General features: G+C 31.2%; 1 protein-coding gene across 4 annotated transcripts in view; it reads right to left on the bottom strand.

Moving 5' to 3' along the window:
- The window catches only part of LOC118189750 (protein turtle-like), a 766,067-nt gene that overhangs the window by 320,892 nt on the left and 424,820 nt on the right, over positions 1 to 20,355 (bottom strand). For all 4 annotated transcript variants that reach the window (XM_085825382.1, XM_085825381.1, XM_085825380.1 and 1 more), the window contains exon 6: positions 6,833 to 7,123. In XM_085825382.1, the coding sequence (XP_085681508.1) occupies positions 6,833 to 7,123 (291 nt within the window). The remainder of the gene's footprint in view (positions 1 to 6,832; positions 7,124 to 20,355) is intronic.

The following is a 20,355-nucleotide window of genomic DNA, read 5'->3' on the forward strand; positions in this document are numbered from 1 at the left end:
GGAATGAATTTATTTTAATAGATATTTACTAAAAGCAAAGAAGTTTTAATAACAGTTTACCCCAAAACGTTCTCAAATGGAGGGGGAAAAAACAAAAAATAATACAAAACAATTGAAATTTGTCTCTCTCTCACTTACTCACTCACTCATTTACTCACATACACACGCACAAACGCACATGCATGCATAATGAGGTGCTTAATATAATTTATATATAACATAGGTGCTTAAAATAATCTGAAATATTATGTAAATATATTTCGCGGAAGATGTCACCAACAAAAAATAACTTTAACCATCATTATCGATATCTTTAATTTCAGTTATCTACATGAATAATAAATACATGCATCCTTATGCATAATTAAAAAAAAACATTCTCATACTTGCCATAAATAATTGTCATAACTAAAGATATATACAAAAAAGCCTTAGAGACCAGCATACAAGAGTATTAAAAAACAATTTTGAATTTACAGATAAGCTATGCGACAGTGCATTTCATAAATAATATATATATATATATATACTTAAAAAAAGGAAAGAAAGAAAATTCATACGAATTGCATTAGATTAGGTGCAGGGTGCGTGAAAGTATTAAAATAACTAATGAAACGATGTATATACAGCATTTCTTCGCGTATATTCTCCCCTTTAAAGCTAGATTCTGAAATTTTTAAAAAATATTGTTTCTCAGTTGTGCATAATCGTTTTCCTCTGAGGTATAATTTATTGGTAAATATTGTATTCATTGATTATTTTTATTTCTATTCAGTGCACTTTTTTTGTATTAACATTTCCTCCATTTTATTTTTCTTTTCATTAATTACTTGAATTGTATTTTTTCAGATTCTTCGTTCAGATTCTTCGTCCGGACAAGGCAGGTTTTCGTGCACTTAAGAAACGTTCTAAAGATACTACTTCACCTTACTTCTGTTATTTACGTTCCAGATTATTATAACTTATCTGTTGGTGGTGTGTGCAAGCTTTCGAAATCCTTGCTGCTAGTATATGAATACAACAGAATACATCTATTACAGTTTTGAGTTAAAATAAGGAAAGCGCTTTAAAGAATTTAAATTAAAATTAATAATAAAAACAAATTAAAAAATGAATACTATAAAAGTGAGTATAATAAAAGAAAATTTAAAAGGTTAGAGATTTTAAGGATCGCTCAAAAGGGCTCTTTTAAAGATTTATCAGATTTATCAGAAGAAATTTTCGATTGAGGTGGCTTAGGTGGAATAGCTAAATATAATTACAGAACATTAGATGAATATGTATTTAAACCAGCATGAGAAAGTTATGTATCTTCTGTATATTTAAAAAATGAAAAAAATATGCTATAATAAATAAAAACGTATGTTGTAAAATATTTAATAATTTTAATTAGATATGCTTCAAATGAAATATATTTTTACTTTAATTACTTTAGTTTGTTAATTAATAACATACATATTTAATACGAAAGAGTAACATAATTTTACTTTCTCGTACGAAGTCAAGGAAGTATTGTAATCATGAAAAATTCCAGGTACAATATTTCAACGAAAATATTCATTTTGACCACTATCGAATGCAATTTAACGATGTTTTTACGTGATATCTGTACGTAAGGACAAAATAAAGGACTCTTTTCCCCAATCCAATAATATAACTGATTTAAAATAGATTCAGAAGATATTTTTTCGTGGCGACTGAACATACGTACCTATGTATCCCCATAACTCAAAAACGAGTAGCCTCAGAAGGTTGAAATTTTGTATATAGGACGACTGCTATAGCATGTACCTGTGCACCTCCCTTTTCGATGACAATCGGCTGCACCAAAAGTATATAAATATACATATATAAATACATACCCACTCTGTTACTCGGCTCCTTGAGCTAAGTTTTTTATTCTTATACGTTGGTAAACTATACATTTTTTTTTTTTTTTGCTTTAAAAATGATTAAATTGTGTTGTTCTTATCTTCCGGTTAAGCCTTTTATGAATTTAGATAAAGTGCATGTTATAGATGTAGAATTATCAACAATTTAAACGTTATTTAAGTGCGGCTAAGCCTAATTCTTTACCAAGGCAGCCATGTTTGTTTACATTTGAAACTTATCAGAACAGTGGATTTGCTGCCAATCTAGAGAAAGTAAGTTTCGCAACAACAAAGTAACGCATTTTTTATTATTGCAAATTAAATTATGCTTAGTCCATTCTGCAATTATTATTTAAGTTATTAAATTATCTTATATATTGACTCAGCATAGCGTCCACAACAAATTAAGTCATTTTCTACGCCTTCAGTGTCTGTTTGCTGACTGAGACCAAAAATAAATTTTCAGTTTTGTGCACCGAAAAACCTGCCTTCTTGTTCGCTGGCCGAATTTTTTGTTTTTGCGTAGAAATGTAATTTTAATTTTAATTTTTTTAATGTATTTAGTTTTTTATGTTTTTTCTACATATTCCAATTTTTAATGAAGCTATTTTGAGTTTTTATGCATTTTTCCTTGTTGCGACGTAAGAACTGAATTAATTGAATGAGAGATATATCTCTAATGAAATTCGAGGATATTAGTTTAAATTGCAGGAAAAAATATGCATAATTTAATATTCCGTACAAGGAAGCGATGTGGTGTACGCATCAGATTTTATTCCAAATGAGTAACAGACTTGAATGAAAAATGAAATTGCATGAAAATGAAATAACTCTAAATTGCATTTCGAGATTAGTAGTGTCTTTGGGCTAAAAATTGCCTATAAACGACCACTTTCTGGATTTTTATCGGTACATTAAGGTATTAAACCATGCATATCTACTTTTAATCTGCCCAAAAAAAAAAACATTATCTATCAATACGATACTGAAAATAAATATATTGCATTTAATCACATAGCAAATTCTTAAATTGTTTGACGGCGATTTTATCCTATTAATATATTTATAACATATTAATTTTTCTTCTATAAGAAATGGTGTATAAACTTCGATTTCCTACAGAACAACTTCAGAGAATTTAAAAACTCTTTAGTTTAAACATTTATCGTTATTCTTCAGAAATTCAGGAAGGCTACAACATTGCAACAGAAACGTGATGCAACGTTCACGTAACGCGTCAGCAGATTTAGTCGTCTTAAATGCCACTGAATTGACAAAAAAGCCGACATTTTTCAACTTAACAGGAGAACATTAGGGAGAGGATGTGAAGAATACGCCAGAAGATTGGGAAAGTGCCAATTCTAGTCCTCGAAGAAAGATAAGAAACAGATAAAATTCCAGTTTAGAAGCAAAGAAGGAAAATGCTGTAGGGGAATAGAAACATAAATCGCTACTTAAAAAAATGCCGCTATTTGGTGGCCTATTCATCTTCCAATTTATTTATCTGCTTATTTTCATATGGCATTCTCTTAACTCGAAGCAGAAGAGTTTACGAATAACAAAATGCTGCTGAATGAAGTTTTGCTTTATGTAAATGAAAATCACAAAACAATCTTCCAGTATTTTTTTCAATTAAGTGGCACTTGATCTAAATACGAGAGCTTGTACACGTTAGTGATTTCTGTTTTGCGACAGTATGAAACAAAGTAAAGGAGAAATTAATTAATTATTAATCCTTATAAGAAGTAAAAAGAAAATACTGTAACTGCGAAAAATTTCGGATATCATATTTCAAAGAAAATATCCATTTTGACCTCCATCTGTACTTAAATGATCTGTACGTGACATCTGTACGTAAGGATAAATTAAAGGACTTTTTTTTGTTCCCCAAAAATATAAAACTGATTTAAAATGAATGGATTCTGAACATAAGTTTTCGTGATGTCTGCGCGTATGTATGTAAATATATCGCATAATTAAAAAACGAGTAGTATCAGAAAGTTAAAATTTTGTATATAGGACTGCTATAACATATAGATGTGCACCTCCTAGTTTGGTTGCAATCGGCCGCACCAAAACTACATAAATTATATGTGTATATATATATCCATTCTGTTACTCGGCTCAGTGAGCTCAGTTTATTTATTCTTATATGTGTTTAAATTGTGCATTTTCTGCTTTAAAAATGATTGAATTACGTTGTTATAATCTTACAGTTAAGGGTTTTATGCATTTAGTTAACTGCAGGTTATGGTTGTAGAATTATCAACAATTGAAAAGCTGTTTAAGTGCTCCTAAGCCTAATTTTTTTTTGTCATAGCAGCCATATTTGTTTACATTTGAAATTTAGCAGAATAGTGGATTTGTTGCCAATCTAGGGAAACTAAGCCTCGCAACCACAAAGGAACGTCTTCTTTTATTATTGCGAATTAAATTATACTTTCTTCATTCTGGAATTATCATTTAAGTTATTAAATTATCCCGTATATTGACTCATCAAAGCGTCCACAACAAATAAAGGCAATTTCTATGCCATCGGTGTCCTTTCGCCGAGTGAGACCAAAAGTAAACTTTCAGTTTTGTGCAGCGAAAAACCTGACTTCTTGCCCTCTGGCCAAATTTCTTGTTTTTGCATAGAACAATTATTTATTATTATTATTTTTTTTTTTTTTTATTTTAACTGTATCTGGTGTTTTACGTTTTTCTATATATTCCAATTTTTAATGAGGATATTTTAAGAATTTATGCATTTTGGCCTTGTCGCGAAGTGAGAACTAAATTAATTGAATGAGAAATTTTTCTCTAACAAAATCCGAGGAAATAAGTGTTTCTTATCAGCAGCAAATATTGTCGCCAGTCTGACTCGAACAGATGAGAATGTTAACGAGTAGCGTATCCACATTAGGTAAGCCCCGCTGGAATCGTCTGTGACGCACTCCCCCTTTTTTTTCCTAATTTCTTTTACACATCGTTTTAGATTTATTATAGTATTTGAATAAAACATGTGGCAACGATTAGATAATTCTTCAGGTGATATAATTTTAAATAAAATTGTTATAAAATGTTAATGAGTTATAAAATGAATGAGATGTATAACGCTGTAAGTGAACCTAGAGCCAGAGTGTCGCTATGATTAATAAATATAGTGAATTTTAAAGAGTGCATTTATCCTACTATTGTTTGTGCACTATCGCAATATTTAAGCCAAATCCCATATTTAAGCCAAATGTGGGAAGCAGAATACAATAAGTTTAAATAAAAAGCGAGAACCTATACGTATAATTTAATATTCCGTACAAGAAAATCATGTGGTGTACACATCAGATGTTTTTTTTTTTTCCCATATTTAATGTCATTTCAGATACTGCTAAGCATAAAAAGTATTTGGCATCAACATCCTTACAAAGAAAATTGGGTAATATTTTTCACATAGGTATATGAAAAGCTTTGTTAACAATTATAAAATATAATTTATTTAAGTTTCTTATAAAAATATTTGTAAAATATATAAAAAGGTATAAAACAAAAATGGTGTAAAGGCGCAAGAAATGAGCCTAAGTTATTCCTTGAATCCCAGCACATAACATATTTAAGGAATGAGTTAAAGACAATTTCTTTTATCAGTGAGATGCAGTTAGAAGACCTTTTGACTAGATTGAACTAATATATATTTTTTTTATTATTATACGTTGATCCTTTGCGTTTACTTCCGTCATAATGAAAACGACGAATGGAATACAACTACATTCAAGCCAGTTTCTTTTATCCCAATTGGACAATTTGCATAGAAGTGCTGTTAATTTCATTTTGCATTGGTTCAGTTCAAGCGGCGTTTTACTTTTCTTATAGTTGCCACAAAATATTAGAGCCCTGCATTATATTTAAGGAAATTAAATAATGAAGAATCTGTAGGAATGATATATGCATATTTCTCTCACTGTGAAAATACAACGGTGCCTTGAGGTATCAAATTTTGAAAAACGTATACTTCCCACTCGAGTATGGGCATCTTAAAGCCCAGATGTGGAAGTTTGTTTTATTATCTATTTCATATTTCACGATCTTAAAAGAATGCCTGATTAACAAGTTCAAAGATTTCAAAGCGAGCAATGGCAACAGTGTAAGGGAAAAAAAAAAAAACATTTTTATCTCCAGCGCGCGAGACTGTGTATCGGGAATTCTAAGTATGTGATGTTTTAAAATTATTTTGTGATATTGCTTTTGAATTGAATTTTTTGGTTTGAGTGCGAAGAACATGATATTTAAAAAATAAAGATAACACACAAAACATTAAGAAAACACCCTTATGTAAAATCTATATATGTAAAATCTATTTGTGTAAAATTTACCGTAATGTAAAATCTTATAAAGTTTTCAGATATTTTTTTCCCAAATAAAATCAGTTTTATACATTCCTTAACGCTGCATTTCCCAAACCATCCTTCTCAGTAATTCATCATAATACCTGGGTATGTGTGAAAAATATTTTTCTGTTATAATACCGTTTTCTTCTAAAAAAAGTTATGACTTTTCCATACGCCGATGAAACCTTATTTTCATAATTATGCTACGAACGTTATGTAGCACATAAACATTTAAAATATTTCCTTAATAAGAAACCATCTTTTTTATTCAGGATCCGAAAATAGCTAATTTTCAGTTATTTAAAATATACTTTGAGATTCAACAAAAAGAAAATGAAAGAAATTGTATTGGTTGGTACCGTTATTGAAAACATTCATTATATTTGACCACATACAATGAAACGACAGTTAACACAAAAGGTGCCAAAAAAGAAAATGTATTTGCTAACACGTTTACGATATGTGCACAAAAGCATTTTTATTCTTAGAGAGTGAATTTAGGAACAAAAATAAAGTTCAATATATTAAGCCTGAAATCCGACTTCAAGCACTCTGAGCTGTTGGAACCAGAAACGATATATAAACTCTTAAACTTACATTGTACGTCTAATTTGACCACATCACTCTCTCCTTCGCCTTCGGTATTGATGGCTTGGCATCTGTAGAGACCTCTATGTTCTCTTCCTACTTTCTGAAGAATAAGAGACTGATTATTCACAATTATTCCCTTAGAAGCATTGCTGGTTAACTGCTCATCATCCATGAACCACGTAACTTCTGTAACTGAAGGATTTGCCTTGATGTTGCACTCGAAATACACATCACTGCCTTCTTTAATAGCTGAATGTCGATTACTAGCGCCCAAAGCAAGCTTGAGTTGAGGAGTATCTGCAAAAAAATAAAAGTGTTAATATTATCAAGTGATTTGATTGAATGCTGTTGTACACAGACTGAAATATACTTTCATTTATAAAAAAGCAATTGAAGCTTTATAAAATTTGCATGCTATTATATTTATTTACCAGAAATAACGTTGTAAAATTATAAGAAAAATAATTGTAAAATTTAAAGATTATGAAATATGTACGCGTTTAATAGCACATTACAAAATAAATAAAATAACCTCAAGCCTTTTAATTCGTTTAGTTTGGGAAAAGGTGAAGATGTTTTCTAGCATACGATAATAATTACAATATTAAACATAATTAAAATTAGAGAAAAATCAAACTAAGTTTGCTATAGATTTTAAGCAAAACCTATTAATATTTACAAAACTCTGAGGTTGGTTTGTTGCCTAATTAATAAATTTCATATTGGCCTATTCCTATTCCAAATCGATGAATGTAATTTAAGGAAATTTCTTGCCGTTCACGAGTTTCCTACAATAAGTCAGAAATGAATGTCAGGATTTAAATTAATCAAGTCATTCATCAAAAATTTTAATAAATTTTTCATCAAAACTTATTACAAAATTGTTAAAAATATGCATTTAAATGCTCACACACATAGATTCATATACAGATAAAATAAAATTCCTCTTTCTTAGAAGTATTCATATAAAATTTGGAAGTGTTATGATCAGCAATTCCACCTTCAGTATCTTTTAAAATACGTGCTTTTAGTATGCGAATATTATATATATATCTATATATATCTATATCTATCTATCTATCTATCTATAGGTTTATAGGTAATAACTATAATATCTATTCTCTATTTCAAGTGTTGATATTATCATGAAACAAAACCAATTTAAAAATTTTCATTTGGAATAAATACGAGTTGCGAAATATTTTTCTCATTTCAAATACATATATTTGTTACTCATTCCGAATATGATTGAGGATATAAATTTATATTCTTTCATCCCCCCCCCAAAAAAAATATTTTTAACTGTAGAGATTGAAAAGCATTATTTTTGCCTAACAATAAGATTCTTAATTTGTAGATGAAATATTTCAGCTTTTAAATATTATGCAGATTATTTAGAGGAAGAATGAAAATTCAATATTAATGTTAAACTTCCTGAGTACAATATAATGCATAATGGTTAGAAACTGCTTTCTGGTTTAAGCAAAATGTGTTTTAAATACATATTTTAAGACGGAATTTCAAACAGAAAAACTATAATATGCAAACGTTCCATATAAGATAATGTGATTTAATGTGTGCTTTCTGGAATAAATTTGACAGTTTTGGGTTTGTTTCTAAATTTCCACTTTTCGCACTTATCAGACAGTTTTTTCGTGTAAGAAGCATTATTTCTATGTTTGAGTTTTTACGATAATATTTGCTTAAAACCAAATGAAAAATATAAAATAAAATTATAAATATTTTTTATACGTGTGTAAGAAAGCTTTGAAAGTTATGAGATTAATTTTGTCTTTCTGACTTAAAAAAGATATTTTTTTCAAAATGACAGAAGGAAAAAAATCTAGTCAGTTTTGAATTTAGGCAAAATTTCAACTTAAAGACTTTGATTTTTGGAAAACAAAATACTGCAAGCTTTTGAAAGAGGACCTCACTCTGGCTCATCTTATTCAAAGGACGAAACATCCTGAATTACATCAGACAGTTATAATGTATACTTAGAATTTATATTGTAATATAAACCATTTATCAGAAAACCTCTTGTGTTTAAATCTGTTGTCTGTAGTAGTAAGAAAGAATTAAAAAAAAAATGCCATATTATTTCAAGCCATACAAACACGTTCAAAGGAACGCATATTTTTGTCTAGAAGCAAAGTACAATCAGCTAATATATTTTAACATAGAAAAGGAACTGTTCATTATATGATCAATAACGAGTGAGTAACAATGCGCAGCGAAGATTTATAGAACGTAGTTAGGACTGTTGGATGAATGTCTTAAAAATGGATAATGTATTCTAGTCATTGAGAATTGTACTAATCACATACGTAGATAAATCAGAAAGTTTCCTGATCTACTAAAATATAGAAAATATAATAGTTTACTTTTAAAATGAGCTAACCTCGATATACTTTTCACAGTTGTCTAAGACATTGGTTCTCAAAATTAGTATGCTCGCTGACCCTTTTCCTTTATAGCAGATCCTTGATCAGGAAACCACAACTCTACATAATCGCATAATCGATGAATTATAAATTTATCTTATTTATATTTTTATACCAACGTAACGTACGTTTTAAGACAAAAACTACAAATTTAACTTATTTATGACTCAAACGGTAAATGGTGACTAAAAATAAAATATAAATAAAACTTGGTGATACTTATAGTAATATTTTATAACTATTGTTTTATACAGGGTGGCCCAACTAACACCTACCAATGTTAAACTCACATAGCTTTTTTATTTTTGATATAATTATTTTTTTCTTTTTCTAGGTTATAATTGAATTCTTGGGAATTTATTATTTATTATTTATTACCAAGTGAAGAATGTCATCAAATCTTTGGGAAGGATCAGAATGAAGAGCCACTCAGTACTGACAATATGCAAGTAAATCTTTTCACTTTTGTAGTTTTTAAAAATTTAAAAGCTGCGATAATTTTTTTCTCCCCATAAGTTTCTTTTTTTTTTTTTTTTTTTTAATTTTCTATTTTTTAAATAGGAAAAATTTTGCAACTAACGCATATATTACGTTTTTAGTTTGAATTAAATATCATTTTATTACTTGCAGCTTGGAACTTGTTTCGTTTAAACCTAATCTACGCCTTTGTTGAATTAATAAAAATGAGGCAAAAATCATTGTCTTTCTCTTTCCAGGAATTCCAACACTGAATCAAAGACTGCATAAAATCGACCCAAACATTCTCTTTTAGATAAACAATGAACTAGCGTATTAAATAGTAAAAGATTATAATCTTCATAATTTTCCAAACAAATTTGAGAAAATAACCTCTCTTTTCATGCATTCCTTTGGATTTCACTAACTGCTCTAAGGATATAATCTAACAACCTTTAAACTGTTCGATATAGTTTGCTTTTGTAAGCCAGAAAGCATTGGTGTTCTCCTACCATTGCCGGATCACAGTCAGTAGCAAGAGAGAGGATATTACTCAAGGCTTATAGTCTTTTCATCAAAAATATTTTTTATTCATCAAATATTGTTTTCAGCCTTGATGTGACTTCAAGTGACTGTCCACTTTATTCTGCGATTGTGTTATTGGGGTTAGTATCTTCAAGAGATTGTGACTTCAGGTGTCAAGTTAAGTGTTTCCTTCGACCCGCATAACCAGTTGTTTTGAACTGAGTTTACAATTTGCTGTTTTCTAATTACTGAAGGAAAAGGGGCACTTATCTTAGTAAAACGCTGTTCACAAATTTGTTTTTTATGGATCCAATCGTATTGCAACGCTTTTGACTTTTAATCACCTGTTCCTCAAAACGAATATTACTTTGTGATGTCAGGCCATTAATGATCGACCTTCACAAAAATTATCATTAATGGGTTCCAAAATGGCTTTGCCATTATTTCACTGTAGGACAGAACGCCATATGCACGATCCGAGAGTTGCTTTATCTCTTTGAGATTAAGCCCTACATTAGTCAAAAACCTAATTACAGAATAATAGTTTTAAACATTTCAGTACAAATTAACACATTGCTTTATACCGTAAATATTCAACAAAGAGCTTCACTAACGGGTTTAACAAATTTATTAATTTATCATTGTCATTCCACGCCTGCGTAAGGAATTAATTTCCGAACACAGTCTATACCTGTGTTTACTCTCTTATTTGCAAACTTAAATCTGCTTGCGTACATAACCAAAAATGACCCACTCTATGTACATATGAAGGCGTATGGCAAGAACTTCGTCTAAGAAACCATCAAGTTTCTTAAGATCTGACTATTAAAGATAGAAAAGAAGGTGCAACCAAACAAGAAAGAAATGTCTAATTATTAAGTTTTCAATTAAATATTATGCGAAAATCTGATAAAGATAAATTTTATTAACACCTCCATTTAGAAATATCATATATTTGTTAGCAGGACTGCTTTTATTTTTAAATTCGTTATTGCAGATAATAATTCTGGGACACTTGCTGGCATTAATGTCATGCAAATATAACATTACTTAAATTCAGTAATAATATTTTTAAGAAATGTCAAGGCGCGGTGAGATGGCATTCCCGAAAGCAGTTTTAGGGTTGCCATAATATGGCAGGGAAAGGTAGGGTTGTCACATTTGGCGAGAAATCGCCCATTTGGCGACGAAATTGGTGATATACCATGGACTGATGGAGAACCTTCCGGAACGAATTCTTACCGGTTTAGCCCAGAATGTTCTCGAACACAAGCCGAAAGCTATATAAACCCTGCTGGTCCGCAGTCAGTTAGTATCGAGAGTGTGTGCTTCATGGAGAGGGCGATTGAGTGTGCCTCGTCTAGTCAGTATCGAGTTGGTGTCTCGTCTAGCGAGTCATTCCCTGCGGAGTCGATCGAGTTGACAGTCGGGCAGCGAATGCCCAATGGGTCGTCGAGTTCACCGAAGGAGTCTCTTAGTGTACTGCAGTTAGTGCATCGTCGAGAGAGCGTGTTGAGCTCCGGGAACGACTGAGCCGAAGAGTCGGGAGCCGTGCTCTGTGTGTCGTCGAGTGCATCGCGAGTTGTAGCGTGGAGAGACTCGAGAGTACGTGGAGTTCCGAGAACGACCGAGCAGAGTCGGGAGCTGTACTCTGGTGCTTTGCAGTGAAGCTGCCTCCACCGTGATAGCCAGATAACCTGAAGGCCGTGTCGCTGATCGTGTCAGCGTGCTTATAGTAGTTCATAGATGACTGTAAAAAGTGTTTTGGAACTGTCCTGATTGATAATGGTAAATAAAGTGTTATTCGATACTTCGTCAAGTGTCGTCGTTATTCACTCCAAATCCACACGAACCCCGTAAGAACGTGAAGGAAGATAATAACGTAACAACTGGAGTCAGAAGAATAGGAAAAACGTAACATATAAAGGTTCTTAAAACCATATTCTGCCATGGTTTAAATTATTGTATAAACTCTATCCAATAAAGGTTCTACCGGTTGAATATGTACATAATGCTAATATCTAAAATTAAATTAATTTTTTAAGTTTTTTTTTCCCTTTCACACTGCAACTATTTTTATACTGAGAAGTATGGGTAGCAATATTATTGCTCCCGTCTTGATAATAATATTATGTTGTGTTCACCAAAATTAGCACAGAGGCCAGCAGTTGCCTAAAGGCGAGCGAAAACGTTTCGTTTATGATTGTGCACTAATATGAACACATAGTGTTTAAACTGCTACCGCCCTTACATTTGATGTTTAATTAAATGAAATTTATGAAGCACCAAATGCTACGATTTCTTTTCACGTATCAAAACAATAAGTGTATTTCTATATGATTTTATCTATTTTAATCATTTACTTATATTATAATTTCTTACATGAATCTACAAATGTTTGATCTAAAATGGAAACTTAAGTCATTGCCTTACGTAGTATAAAATTCTTTGATATGTATTTCTGAGATCAGTATAATAAAAACTGATTCAATTCTAATTATGTTAAATCATACTAGACGAATGTTTTACTTGTCTCATTATTAAAATTTTGCTTTAATTAGGACATAAATAATGAATTTGCTCATGAGCAAATTCATTATTTATGTATTTGGGCAAAATGCGATTAGGGTATTTATCTGCACATTTGTGTTTGTTCCTCACCGAAATGTATGTAAATATATAAATAAATTTGTAAATGTAACAAAAGTAAAAATCATGCACAAGGTAGTACCTTATCGTAAGACAAGAAAAACAGATTTGCAAGGCACGTCCCGCTATCAATTTCACAATAAGATAGATTTAGAAACTGGCGTTTATGATTTCACGAGAAGAAAATAATGAATATACAGTCAAAATCATTACATTGGGTTTATTGCATCAGCATTAAAAATTTATAAGACTTGACAAATATAAATAATATATCTTGCTAGTAAAATGGTCAACTCATACGTTTTAAAATGTATATGGAAAATGGTTAAACTATGGTTAAGTCGAGTTATTTATTGAAATAAGAAGGTCCTAAACAGAAATGCTTTCTTGGTAATATTTCTAATAGTCGCACTAAATAAACTAACATTTGTTCACTTCGCCGATGAATAATTTTATTTAAATATGAATTAATAATTCTGTTGAGTCCCTGCGAGCTTATACCAGGAAGATACCAATGTGAAAGTTGTATACACTTAACCACAGATGACAGCCACTTGGCCACAGGGGACCCTTGATTTCTTGGCCCCGAATAAGCTAAGTATGACATTTTGGCTGTGATTAAAATAAGAGAATATACTTCTAGCATTTCTTCTATCACATATTTTTACAGAGACCCAGCATTACGATGGCAGAAACTTCATTAAATTCAGTGTAATGCAAATCTACCAGTACTGGTTAAAACATGCTATATGCTCATTGCAGTTAATGAATAAATTTTAAGCTATTGACATTTGCTCCTTAATCATCCAGCAGAAAATTAAGCGAAGAAAGATCGAACTAATGAAAAATGCAAATTAATCTATATCTTTGCAGTCTAGTATTGTTCTTACGGATAAATTGCTTGACTGGATGCAATATTCACACATGCAAACACAAACTATTCATGCGTAAAGAAACTTCATCTTCATTGCCTGCAATATATAGATTATTTTTCTCCTGACTGATTAACCGAACCCATGGGAAAATGTTCCATTTCAGTCAGATTCGAGCTAATTCTTTTAACGTCTGATAAAACTGCAGCCATTTATTTAGAAAAATAAATTATATTCAACAGTAACAACATATACCGCTGTCTCGCTACTTCGACTCTTGCATTATTTGTTCTTAACGCTTCTCACGTGATCTGGAAAGTGAATGATGTAAAGAACGGTAGAGAGGGAAATACTCATCTAATCGAGAATATTAAAAATTGATCCTCCGTGTCGTATTAGATGCCTTCCATGTGCGAAACTTTAGGTGGATGCTTAGGTGCTGAAAAGGATGAAAATGTTGTGTGCGGTTCAAGATGTGAGTTTACGTTGCTTACATTATTAATTTCGGATATTAGTTGTTCTTTACTTTCCACGGCTATAGTCATAAGATTAACCGAATGATAATATTAAACGATGAGAAGAAATATCCTTGAAAACAACAAGGAACTTTAACTAATTTAATCTAAACATATAAATAAGTACTTTCACAGATTTTTAACTAGGAATGTGCAAACATTTGTTTATGATGTGTTCATAATGTCTTTAATGCAATAGTCCATTTATGAACTTTTTATAACAGTTCTGAAAATTATTTCACCAATGATATATCCTAATCATTATAATCTGGCGACAGCCCTCATTCGCTGGAAGAAAACACTCAAATGTAAAATTTAAAATTAGGTAGAAAAGCAGACTTTGACTGGCATAGATAATTTCTAAGGTGTTTTTCCCTCTCGCTTAAGGATTAGAGAAAGCATTCTGCAGACATTTTCTTGCTTCTGAAGAAGAGAAAACTGTCTGATCATCTTCAAACTCGATAGAGTTACTCAAGACCTAAGCCAAATAGAAGCTGCTTTTTTGCCTAATTTGAAATGGTTGACTGAACTCCAAAACAAGATGTTTGGCGATGTAATGATTGGTATTTTCAAACATTTGGTAATTTTTGTTTTTCTGTTTTGAACTTAGATGACGGACAATTCCATTAATAAAACTATTCAATAATACTTTGATAATATTAACCAAATTATTGATAAAAATAACGATGCATTTTCTATATTTTTGGATACAAACGAGGGGAACATCTGCGGTTCTATATCAAAATGATAAAATAAACATGATAAAATTTACCAAGCTCATATAAAGGAGCGTTTACTGTATGGTAACTGTAGGGCAACGCGTGCAAAATTAAAGTTAATTCAATACTCTGTTTTAGCTACAGATAGATGCAAGCAGATAAAGATATGACTGGCACTGAATTATTTTAATATGTTAAGCAAATTAGGTTTATTTGTTTAAGATGTTGTTGCCTTCGTTGAGGACTTTCTAGGGGAAGTTTTCTCATTTTCATGTTACACACGAGAAAAATCACAAAAGTGACCATGAACCCAGCGTATTTGCTCTGTCGGCTGAGGTGGGCTGAACCATGTTACATTCGAATGAAGAAAAAGTAACTGGTTGATAATATATTTATATATTTTAAAGGATTCTCTTTTCATATATATGTATATATATATTCACACACGAAAGGGATTCATATATATATATATATATATATATAACACATGGGAACCATAATAGCAAAATGTTTGATTTTAGGAAGAATACTTAAAAAGAAATATCTAAATTCATTTTTCCTATGGCTTTGCTTAAATTTCTAAATAAATTAAATTATAATACACTGAAAAAATATCTGTAAAATATCTGTGAATATCTGTAAAATAAAAAAATTCATTTGCTAAATATTTCTTCTAAAACTCACTATGTTATGTCATAAATTGCATCTAATTATACATTTGTAACCATTGTAGAATCTTCTCCGGTCCCTTAACAAAATAACTTTCTGAATGTTAAGATAAATTGCTAGGAAGATTAGCATGATGACATTTCTGTGTATATTTCATAGCGTATTTGACGAATCGAAGTTATGAAATGCATTTCCTAGACAGTTTCAAATGAAGCTCTATTTGTTTTTAGGTCACTTGAGTAGTAAATATCGCAAGCTTGGACCTGATTTACTTCCATTTCTTAAGAGGTTGGTAACTACGATATTTCTCCAGTTTTGTGCCTAGATTATCACACATGACGCTTATAGAATTATTCTTTCAAATCGCAAGTATTATCACATATTATGAAAGCATAAAATGAGCTTCTTTCTTTCCTAACATCCGTCCAGCATATCTTAAGAGAAATAAAATAACGCGAAATTTAAATCTTGTAAGGCATTTAAGAAAATTAATAAAAATTCATTATCATTATTCATGAATTAAATACAAAATCTACAAACAAAATTTTAATATTTCTATGTATTTCTATAAAATTAATCCAGTTTTGATCTCATGAATTAAAATGTTAAATCTGTAGACACAATTTTTATTTTGTGTATATTTTCTTTTAAGGTTTGTGGATTCAAACATTTCACATAGTGTGGCTAAAATACTCTAAATATAATGATGAAAATTTATATTTACAAATTAAAATTAACCGTTTTTAATAAGAAGGAAAATATACTCAAGGACAGAAAATACGTTAACAAAAACTACAAAATTTACGACTTTAATCTATTCGTAACTTTAATCTATTCGACTTTAATCTATTCTTTAATCTATGTCTGCCTTTATCTATAATATAATAATAAAAGCAAGTGTAATGTGTCTGTCTGTCTGTCTGACCGACTCTCCAGCCAAATCTATCGCACGCAGGGACCTGGAATTTTTTATACGGAAGCACAAAGGGGCTGGCCACCAGACCTCGAAGCCCGATTTTCGATTTTTGAATTAGAAAAAATTTAAAAAAATTATTTATAATTTATTAATCACGGTTTTTTTGACTCACTGATATTATTATTTGTTTTCAAATAACGTTCGATTGTAACAATTGATTTCTTTATTCTAGCGTTAGTTTGCTGTTTTGACGATACATTAAATCGATTAATTACAATTCATTTCTTTTTTGTAGCTTGTGGGGGGGGGAAGAGAGAGAGACAGTCTACATGTCCTACACTACTATTCCTGCGCTATTCACTTATCTGCATTTTCTAAATGCACGGGCAACGCCGGGCGGGTACACCTAGTTATAAATATAGTAGTAATTTAAAAATAAAAATGACCTTTTGTATAGTAAATGAAATATATGTTATTTTTTAACAAAATCACCGATGAAAACTATTTCATAAAAGTAAGAATTTTTAAAATATGATGGATTTAGAAACCAAATTTTATTTCTGAAGGTTCATATTTCACCAGGGAAGAGACCTTTTCTTATGTAAAATAAAAATTAAAACAATTAATCAAATCTTTCCTTAGCTAAAACATGCTTTAACATTTTACATTAATTTACCTGATTTATTTTTCAAACATTATGTCTAGAAAAGAAAATATAAAATTTGAAATTATTGCGTATTTAGTAGCTGAAAAGTCTTCTTTGCAATTAGTTTTAGCTCGTAATGGAACCTAGAGAATTTTATTTTCAGTTTTTTTCACATTTAGCCACAGGTAAGAAAAGAACTAATTTATGAGAGCCATTACTTGTTCAGAGTTACTTAAAAGGCTGAACACTTGGCAAAATATATCAAGAAAAGGTAGGGATGCATATCATGTTGTGGGAAGCTGTCTCATTTTTCGCAACAAAATCAAAGCTTTAGACCAATCCTTAGGCAGTAAATGAAATATTTGAAACTAATGTAGTTTATGCAAGAACGAAAGTTCGTAAAGAATGCAAATTTAAACTATGTAATTTATTTATGATTTAAATCCATAAATTTGCTCAGCGATCCTTTTTGTATCTTTCCTAGATATTTTACAGCTAGAAATAATGGTTTGTTCTGATTGTCATTATTTTGTTTTCTGTTTATTCAGACTTAAATGTTTCATTGCTGCTACATATTGTTTATGGATAATCGGTTTCATTCTGATAATGTTATGCACTATTCTACTTGAAACTTGATTTAAAAATTTTGAAAAATTCGGATGTGTTTTTTGCTGTTCATACATATTATTAAATATTAACTTATGGATGCTTTATTTTTCTTAGTGAGATAGACTTCATATGTAATTTACTTAGATGCAGGTGCAAATTAGAAAAAAATATATTGATTTATTATACATCTCTGGAACATTCACAAGTGCTAAATGTACTGAAAAATAACTCTATATTAGTTTGAAACATTATTGACTTGGTGGAAAGTTTTATTTCAGTTTCTTTTCTTGCAGGAACAGAGGGGAAATTATACTGACGTATCTCTGAAAGGATCTGATTTGCATCGTATCACTCTAGGGTTTGATTCAATGTCAGCCATTCAAGTGAAAATTCTGACAACTGAAGCAGATAGCCAACTAATTGTTCAGAAAGATACCATGAATGGCATTGTAACAACTTTCGACTTGATGCCTTGTTGGTTTTTCCATTAATGGCTTTATAGCTGTTCATGGATAATTATTTACCAATGAGTGGCATCAATAGTTTTTCTAAGGGAACGGCAACTATTCTATAGTTTTAAAATAATAATTTTAAGGCCATTGCCAACCCTCCCCATGGGCTATCGTTTCGCGTGTCATCACCGCAGAGCACCAATTTTCTCCACTTTATCCGAGACAGTTCAGATCATCCTTTGCGAATAATATCCTACCTTCGTTATTTATAACGCTCTTGAAATTATATTAATTAGCAGTATATATTTTATTTTATTTTTAATTGAACTTATTGTAAATCTGCTTGAGATGCATTGTTATTCTATTCTGTGGTTTAAGATTCTTTTTGTAACTTATTTATGAACAATTTACAATAAATTCAGCCCGATTAACTTTCTTACTTTGTGTTTGAAGTTACAGATTAGCCATCATGTACCTGCATTTCAGTAACCTTGCACTGTTTCTCTCTGAATGTGATCAATATTAGTGTCTCATTCTCATGCTTTATTAGTGCTCCTGATAATATTTCTTATGGATTATTTCGAAAATCAGTCCATTTACATCTATCAACTAGGGGGGAAATCTCAAAGCTTTCAGATTTTATAATTACGCCCAAAGGGACTTTATTTAACGTTTTGTGTGCTACCTATGTTTATTAAATATCATGCTCTTAGCAGTTAAACCATAAAATTCAATTCGACAGCAATATCACAAAATAGTTAAAAGAACATACCTATAGAATTTCCTATACGCAGTCTCACGAGCTGGAGCTATTTTTTTTCCCGTAGAGTGTTGCTATTGCTCTGTTTGAAATCGTTGAGTTTCTTAATCAAATAATAATGAATGCATTACAAAATATGAAATAGATAATAAAACAAATTCCAAATTTGGGTTTCCATACGCCCATATTCGGGTGGAGACGTGCATTATCAAACTTTGATGTCTATGGTTACCCTTGTTTCATCACATTGCGAGGGAGAATCGTACATTTATGCAGATCGTTCATTATTTATTTTCTTTAAATATAATACAGAGCACTAAATTTGGTGGCAACAATTTGAAACGTGATTCGTTGCTTATAGTATATCAACGCAAAATGCCAGAGCAAAATTAATAGCGTCTCTGGGCAAATTGTGTCCGTTTGGGCTAAAGAAAACTTTAAAGTCAAAATAACATCACGAAAATGTGCTCCTTATGTTTTGTTACTCAATTTTCATTTAATATCCGCATCTGCTATAGAATTTGCTAAATGCGTCTAAAAATTTAATAATTTCTACACGCATTGAACACATAGCACATCTTGTACAAATACCATCTATAAGAAAGATGTGCTGAAGGGCAGTCAATGTTTAGATTGATAGTTCATCACTAAAGTGTTAAAATCAACGCTCATCAGTCGCAATCTATTTTTCAACAGTTTGTTCGATATTGTTGCGTTTTTCTTTTCTTCTGACACCAGTTGTTACGTTATTTTCTTCCTTCACGTTCGTACGGGGTTTGTATGGATTTGGAGTGAATAATGACGACACTACTTGATGAAGTATCGAAACACACTTTATTAGGCAGTATTGTCAGGACAGCTCCAAAAAAGTTTTACAGTCATCGATTAACTGCTATAAACACGCTGACACGTTCAGCGGTACAGCCTCCAGGTTATCAGGCTATCACGGTGGAGACAGCTTCACGGCAAAGCACCAGAGTACAGCTCCCGACTCTGCTTGGCTGTCCTCGGAACTCCACGTACTCTCGAAACTCTCCATGCTACAACTCGCGATGCACTCGACGACACATAGAAGACAGTTCCCGACTCTTCAGTTCAGTCGTTCCAGGAGCCCAACACGCTCTCTCGACGATGCACTAACCGCGATACACTACGAGACTCTTTCGGTGCATTCGACGACCCACTCGGCACTCGCTGCCCGGCTGTCGACTCGATCGACTTTGCAGGGATTGACTCGCTAGACGAGACAGTCGATACTAACTCTCGCCCTCTCGACGAGGCACACACACTCTGACAG

The sequence above is a fragment of the Stegodyphus dumicola genome, chromosome 10 (genome assembly GCF_044657685.1).
Source record: "Stegodyphus dumicola isolate Sdum_Otavi_A_Nest chromosome 10, ASM4465768v1".
Classification (NCBI taxonomy): Eukaryota; Metazoa; Arthropoda; class Arachnida; order Araneae; family Eresidae; genus Stegodyphus; species Stegodyphus dumicola.